Source organism: Cupressus sempervirens, chromosome 10, assembly GCF_028749045.1.
Source record: "Cupressus sempervirens isolate cs-2001-9-10 chromosome 10, ASM2874904v1, whole genome shotgun sequence".
Classification (NCBI taxonomy): domain Eukaryota; kingdom Viridiplantae; phylum Streptophyta; class Pinopsida; order Cupressales; family Cupressaceae; genus Cupressus; species Cupressus sempervirens.
Window position 1 is genome coordinate 829,191,953 of NC_143127.1, and position 8,664 is coordinate 829,200,616.

At 31.4% G+C, this 8,664-nt stretch overlaps 1 protein-coding gene across 1 annotated transcript; it reads right to left on the minus strand.

Moving 5' to 3' along the window:
- Window positions 1-814: 814 nt before the first annotated feature.
- Window positions 815-1,729, minus strand: LOC149536522 (G-type lectin S-receptor-like serine/threonine-protein kinase At1g34300). The gene has a single exon (XM_089806306.1). It carries the CDS (start codon window positions 1,727-1,729, stop codon window positions 815-817), a length of 915 nt encoding a protein of 304 aa, XP_089662432.1.
- Window positions 1,730-8,664: the final 6,935 nt, after the last annotated feature.

Genomic DNA, 8,664 nt, shown 5'->3' on the forward strand with positions numbered 1-8,664 from the left:
AATTCCCACTGGGGTGCATGGTGAAAGTGTATAGACCCGATTGCAGGGTTTGATTCACAGTGAAATTCTGATTCAGCACAAGAGTATCGCTAGGATTTGCGAAGGTGTCCCAAACTGTGACTGAACTACTGCTCTTCAGGACAAAGTTCCCATCATCTTGCATATAGGCAGATGCCACGCCGAGATTGAATGTGTTTGTCTGCCAGACTATTTGTCTCTCATTGCTTAAAACCAGATCGCCGTCGTTCTGCATAGTGAAGGAAGCTCCTCCTTCAACTTCAATTCCGCCATTGAAGCCAGCAGTCCATACAAGCGTTGAATCATTTATTTTAGCATAACTGATGCCCACAACATAGAGTCCCCTGTTTCCGCTTGGGTGAAATCCTAAACTGAAATTCTTGCCTGGGGATTGCCAAGATTGCTGTTGGCCTGAAGTAGAGGGCCTAAGGCTTGCACCTAGCTTGGCAGGGACCGTAGGCGTAGAGTCACTCACAATCCTGACAGGAGGAGGAGATGGGTTTACAGGTCACCCTTGACCACAGACCTTTACATAAGAAGTGCCTGGAATGCTTACCGTTTGATAAGCACTGGTAAAGTTGCCGGTCTTTATCCTGCAAATACCTCTACCGTCAGCCATGATTGTAGATGCAGTGCAGCTCGGATTCTTGAGGCAGTTCTCCCAACAATCTGGAATCCCCAAGTAATACATCTCTGAGTTTGACTCTGACTCTGGCGGGTAAGATAAGAATTCCGTATGATCCAGCACAACCATACTCTGGTTATTGGCGCACTGTGCTATATCTTGTCGCCTCCTTCATCCCTTGCTGGCATCATCCGGATCTATTTGATCAAAATCTCCAGATGGACATTCGCAATATGGACCTGTATCATTGTAAGCACAGACCCCATAATTTCCACACCATCCGTAGACTTTGCACTGGTCTGGCACAGCAGTCCATCCCGGCTTCCATATCCCTGATCTCGCGATCCATCCATAGGATCTCAAATTCCCATTTGCTTCCATCTTGATTCTTTTCACTGTAATAGAATTGTCCTTATAATCTCCGCTCCGAGACACCCAGATCGAATCAGCTGAAGAATTGGAAAGCTTGAAAATTCTTTGGCTGGTGAGAGATGCTGTGGTAGCTAGCGCTGTACCCTCATTCAAGTACGTGATATAGTTGTTCCATTTCAGCGTGAAATTTCCACTGGACAGCAAGGTGAATGTGTACAGACCCGATCGCAGGGTTTGATTCATAGTGAAATTCTGATCGACCACGAGACTATCGGTTGGATTTGCAAAGGTGTCCCAAACAATTACTGAACTGCCATTTTGAAGTAGGAAGTCCCCGTCATCTTGCATATCTGCAGATGTCACCCCTTGATTGGATGTATTTGTCTCCCAGACTATTTGCTTCTCATTGCTGAGAACGAGATTCCCATCATTCTGTAAACTGAATGAACCTTTTTCTCCCACTTGAATTCCGCCATTGAAGCCTGCAGTCCATACCAGAGCTGTATCATCGATGTTAGCAAATCTGATGCCCACAACATAGAGTCCCCTGTTTCCGCTTGGGTGAAATCCTAAACTGAAATTCTTGCCCGGGGACTGCCAAGATTGTTGTTGGCCCGAAGAAGAGGGTCTAAGGCTTGCCCCTAGCTTCAATACTCCCTCTGCAAACATACCCTGGATAAATATAGCAACAATACATAATACTGCTATTGCCATTTTTTGTAATTGGATTCTCAGTTCCAGGCAATCAACACTCGTTTGATGCTCCTCTTTATATATCAGGGATTGACTAGACATGTTTGATCTTTGATCCTACTTTTTAGATCTCTGGGATTGACTTGATTGAACATTTATTCAACTTTCAAAGCGGAAAACAAGCTAAGGATGCATCTCTGCGATTGCGACTTGCAAGAAAACAACGAGTTCGATCCTCCTCTTATTTATGGGATTGACTTGACCGAACATTTTTGCCACGCTCGAAGCCAAAAATGAAGCATATATGAATTTATATAGACAGAGACTCGATATGAATTACGTGGATGACTACATTTGGTCAAATGAAATGCGTATAATTTAGAATGAAACGTTATCGTGTACTAGAAAATTCAAACTTGCTTTCTAGTTGTGTTTCTTATATATAAAGAACAGCTCTATGCAGCACGAGATATAAAGTATAATGTAGAGAGCAATATAAAATGTGGAACAAGCAACTGACTTTGATGATTTCCTAAAGAGTGAAATTTATGAATTAGTTTTGTAAACAAATATTGTATTTTCTGAGATTGACTATTGAAAAGTCAGTTGACAACAAATTATTTAACATATATTAATCCAATTTTCTTGAAGAAGAATAGTAAAAACGAAACAAGTTGTCAGGTTAGACTATCATAGAATAGTAACAGACAAGTGATTTTCCAATGTGGTTGGTAGATATTTTAGATATCTATATGTACTAATGAATGGAGGTACAAGAATATTGCCATAGTCTGCCTTGTAGGAATGCAACAAAAAACAAAATTTACAAAGTCAAATTTTAGAAGTTTGTGTGAAAGTCATGGTTGTTAATATAAGATTATATCTTAAACATTAAATTTAAATGATTGCAAATATTGATTGCTACTATACTAGATTATAGCCTATGTGAATAGATGTAAGAAATGTATAATAAAATAAACCAATATCTAGCTAAAGTGCATAGAGTATAATGGGCAATAAGTAATTTCCAACACCAAATCTTGATTTTCAAATTTACAGTGCAAAAATTTCTAACTTCGACTACAGTTGTGTGATATGATGTTCCTTTTGGCAAATATGAACAACCCTCATCACAAAGTGATGCTAGCCTTGTTCACCACATTTCTCATTTTCTTTTCTTACTAATTTTTATTATTATTATGCAATATTGCATCTTAGAACTTTAATTTTTCCTTTCTAATGATAATAAAAAAGGAATCAACATATATATTTTTATTTTTTATAAATACTAAAAATGTCATTCGAATAACTCATTGGGAAGGTCAATTAATTTTATATATTTGTTCATAATTGGTAGCTAGATCTCTATTTTTAGTTTGACAATTGTAAGGTTGGATGGCTCATTTGAGAATTTTAATTGTAAGTGTTGTTTTCTTTAAGGGTTGATCAGCTTTACCTCTCCAAATTTTGCTCATTTACAAAAATAAAAGTGGAGTGTAAATAATTTTCAAGGATCAGTATCAGACCAAATTGTGTCCCAATTTATATGAAAACTTTTCCATGCCAGCTTTAGCCAGGCAATATTTCCATTAAGTGATATTTTGTGAACAAGAACTCTTCTACCTCAGACTATATACTCAAAACTAGACTTAAACTTAAATGTGAAAAGGAAAAGTGGAGGGTTTCTTATAGTAGTAAATTGTGATCTTATATTCTAATGGTACCACAAATAATAGGAAAATGTCCAAATAAAATGATTGTTGACCATTATATGTTATGCAATACTCTTTTCTTATGGGTTCATATTAATCTTTCATTAATTTTGGCTAAAGAGTGGGAAAAGAAGCTAAAATTTGATGTAAATTAATGAGTACAAGAATAAGAATTTTCCATAAATGTATTCTTCTATTAAAAAAAATTACAAAATATATTTACATCATAAAATTGAGGTACCGACTATGATGCAACATATTTGCACCAGTTGGTGACATCATTTCCTCATCCCCATCCAATGCCATATCCATAATCTCTCTGACATATGCAGTCTGTCAAACTTTTAGCAAACGTAAGATAGTTTTGTCTAATCACATTTGTATCGTGGGGTTAATGTTTAGGAAAAAATGTGTTATTGGTTGCACAAAGTGCAAGGAATATATATAATTGTGAAATTAATGTAACTTCACATTTTTTGTAGGCATCATTATTTTCAACTTTTATGAAAATTTATTTAAGAAAAAATTGAATGAATAATTCATGAGTTCGTAAGAATATGTCAAAAATATTATTAGTAGATAATATATTAACACTATTTTACAAATTACCAAATTTCACTATTTTCTTTTTTTATTTACATAAATTTGAAATTTGTCTTTTTTTTATCAAAATTTTAAATGAATTATTTTTAAATTTTTCTTGACATTAAATTTAAAACTATAAAACTTTTGTCAATGCATGCTTTTTAATTTTAAGTTTAAATTTGACAATAGATTATAAATATAATAACTTAAAAGCTTTTTTTTTTAAAAAAAAAATTATATAACAATATATAATACCGACAAAATTTAATTATGTTCTTATTTTAGATATTAAAATAAAATAAATTTATAGTACTTGTTTTATTTAATTTTGATAATTTCTTTATATATCTATTTTCTACTTCTTCATGTTATATTTCTACATTTTGTTTTATAATTTTAAACATTATATATATAAAGTGTTTTTATTGAATAAGCTAAAAAATATAATGTATTAATAAAAAAAATTCACATCTTATGACAACTAATTCTTAAAAGACACTATATATATATATATATATATATATATATATATATTCATTCAATTTTAAATATTTATAAATTTTATGTTATTGTTTCTATATATATATATCTAAAATATGATAGTTTTTTATTGATACATATATCTATAGATATATTTTTATATCTTTTATAGATAATACAAATTCATATAAGTACAAACTATCTATTTATTAATATATAGAAACTTAAAAGTACTTGAAAAGTACTTATTTTAAATCTTCATATTATTACTAGTAAATATAAATACATTTATAAATATTTTAAAAATATCTAAAATATCAACTACTAGTGTATCATACTACTAATATTTAGAATTAAAATTTTAAATATATAAAAATTTAAAAATGTTGAGTTTAAACTCATCTTCCCATTAGATGTAATATATAAGTATTTTCTTAAAACTATTTTAATTATCTAAAGTAGTATTTATTTCATTACCATCTTTTGGTTTTTTTTATATTTATAATAATATATAGATAATAATAAAAATCTACTTATAAACATTTTACTTATCTAACTTAAGATAATTATTTGAATATTATATAGAACAAATTTATAAAGTAACCATAATAATAATAATAAAAAACTAATACTAATAAAAATTTATTAAACATTAATCTCAATAAATACATAACTACCATACATTTGTTAAAAGTTTAACAGATTGCATATGTCAGAGAGATTATGGGTATGGCATCAAATGGGGATGAGGAAATGATGTCGTCGACCAGTGCAAATATGTTGCACTGTAGCCGGTGTCATAGGACAACATCAGCTTTCATTATGATTCCAAATCAATAAATAAAAATCTTTGGCTTTTTATCATGTCCTTATTTGGTACAATTGATACCTAAATCCTCTTCTTTCAACATAGTACAATATCTATACTAGCAGATGCATCTTTTAATAGAAATGAATAGTTTAGTCAAGTTAATTGTCACTATAGAATATGAACATTTTTAATGAAGTTGATAGACTTATTGTGCTTTAGAAGCTCTTAAGTTTCATAGAAACTAAGAGTATAGTTAATTGATAGAACACCATCATCATTGTAGAGTATGAATATTTATAATTTAAAAAATATTTTATTAGTATTTTGCTAAAAGGAGGTGCACTATCAAGTGGTAAGATATAAATCTTGATACAACAAAAGTGGTAGGAGAAAGATATTCACTGGTGAATCAGAGTTCAATAGAGGTTCACTCGGTTTTAATAATTAAATATATGAATAGTAGACCATTTATGTTCTAATAGTTGCTCATTTGTGCACCACTACTAATGATTTACAAACTACTATTAGAGATTTTTGAAACACCAATAGACATGTTGTGAACCATTATTGGTGATTGAATGAATAATTCTAGACCACTTTTATTTCATTTACTAAATCTTTCCAATAAAATATTCATATACACCCTGTAACTTGTTACATTTACCTTTTGGTGTGAGCCATTTTTCAATCTTCATTTCTCATGGCAAGAGTGATGACATTGTTGTGGTTGAGGGCAACTCAACCTTTGGTAGAGAAATCAAAAAGGATAAACATGAACTTTGATTTGTCTTAGGTATAGTCTTCAACTTTTGTAACTTTTAGGCTTGGTACTGATTGTTTAACAATGGACTTATTAATTGAACATTCAAGAGTTTGTTTGTTGTTAGTTGTGAGCATAGTCTTGAGGTGAAGTGAGTAGACTTATGCAACTTCTTTATTGCATCTACTACAATGAGTTATTTTCTCTTCTAGCATTCCATAATTTTCTAATTCGAACATGTGTTGGGAACATAATGCATGAAATGGATTTGAAAATGCATTGGCTACTTTGAGAATCTTGTCAACCTACAACATATGTTTTAATATTAATGTAATTTTTCTAATCTTTCATGAACAATTGGAGTGTTGGATTATCTACATTTGATTATCTCTAGCGTTTGTTTGTAGTAATTAATTTAAGACATCCATTATTCTTTTGCCTTTTAGTGTGTAGATAAATGCACAAATGCTTGTGTCAAATGTGCTTTCCATGTCTTTTCATCCTATAATATTTTTGAATAAAATTGCAAGGCTTTCACCTCTTTGTAATTTCTCTACTCTTTACATGGATTCTTCTTCAAATGTAGAGCTAGTCTTTGGAGTTGATCATTGATAAGAGGATTGGTTTTCTATGGTTTAGAACCAAATATATAATAATATTGTAGTAATTACATGTGAAGTACGCAATGAATGGGAGTTCAATAACATTGTTGATGTAACTTTGTCTACATTGGTATTTTCATCTTATATGTCAACTACATATTGGAAGCCTCATTGACATCTTGCAACTAATAGTGCACATATTTTTCCAATTGTAATGTGCTTCTCGAAAGCCCTTGAAAACAAGGATAAACATAAACTAACATTTTTTTTTTCTGAATAAAGGCATAAAAATAAGTATATGGTAATGAAAATATTACTTGGCAATAGAAGACTTAACTAACCAGCCCACCCAAGATCCCCAAGCATTTGTCACTTACAACACGTTCATTTCCATTAACAAGATAACATTGCTATGATGTTCATTTTAAGTCCAAGGTACAAATTCCTAGATGACTAAACCATACAAGTTCATTCAAATTAACATGATGGGAATCCCAAAGTCAATTTTCCCATATAAACTCAATATCTAGTCTATATAGATCTAGGAAGAGGTGGGACCCAAAAAGTGTATCCAAGAGTAAAAATTGTATCCCCTCAAAGTGTGTGAATATGTCCATTATTTTCTAAATGAAAAACTAACCTAGAGTCTCATATGAGCTATGATTGGCTCCTATACAAGAAAACTTAATGAGCCAAATGATTCACCGCTAGACTAGTATGTGACTCATGCATCCTCATATAATCTAATGCACTCCTAAATAACAGAATGCACCTATCGTATGACAAAATCCATTTTTGTACAAAAGAATCATGTTGAAAATGATGGCAGGATGAAAAAATCACAAAAATACATAAATGAAGCATAAAATTAGGTAAAACATCTACACTAGGGAGTACTAGATACATGAAACTCGAAGAATGAACACTTGATATCCAACCACTTGATAAGGCAATCACCACCAAGTACAACATATGCATCAAGATCAACATAAGTCCAAAGGAATTCATACATCAAGAGCATTCAACGTGATATTCTACTAATAACATCCATAATTTGTAACAATGGTAACAAAACATCAAGTAATCAATAAGATACTATTTTTGATAAAAACTAGTATACAAAAAATATTAAGAATAAACCAAGTAGTCATAGAAAACAAATAGATTAATCAAAAGGAAAGACAAATTTGAGAAATTTAAACCTTGATACCTCTAAAAATTTCTTGATGCACAAATGTGATTGTGATCATGGATGTGTGCTTAATGGTGTGCTTAATGCTTCAATAATAGATGCTTGTGCATGAATGTGTGAGAATTTTGAATATAGTAATAAGGTTTTGGTAATAGTTAGCTCTTAAAATGGTATAGTAATTCTACTCAAAAGGTTGATAATTTATGAGGAGCAAAGGGTTCAATTTTTGGGAATTGGGTGAGGAGGAGATAAGATGGATAGTTAACTAAGAGAGATAGTTTTTAGTTGACTTGGGTAGGTGTAGGAGATGAACTTATGTGTTTAGAAGAAAAAGAAAGAGATGTGGCAAGAGAGTGGACTTGGTCTTGAATGATGATGAATAAATCATGCCTTTATTTGTGCAATTGATTTGCAGAGGGATTTTAGACATGGGTGACAGGATGATGTGTCTTAGTTAAGGTGGGTGAGGTGACTCAGTTGACTGGATGATTTGGCTAGTGGGTGTATTTTTTAGAAAAAGGGTTGGTGGGTGAGTCCAATTAAATAAATAAATTATTTAATTAAAAGGTGAATTACCAATGCATGGGTTGAGTTTGGTTAACAATTGGGTTAGGGGTGATTTTGGGGCCAGAGGGATTTAATTAATTAAATTATAATGGAGAGGGGAAGTAGGATTGAATTAAATGGGTTATGCATTTATTTAATTTAATAGATGAAGAGGGATTTGATTAATAAATTAGATTATTGGTTGTCTTAAATTATTAATTAGACTATAATTAATTAATTAGAGGATAACATCAAAATAATTTAATAT

What these genes read in the sequence shown, in the direction of transcription:
- LOC149536522 (XM_089806306.1), bottom strand. Translation starts at nt 1,729, where the DNA reads ATGGCAATAGCAGTATTATGTATTGTTGCTATATTTATCCAGGGTATG.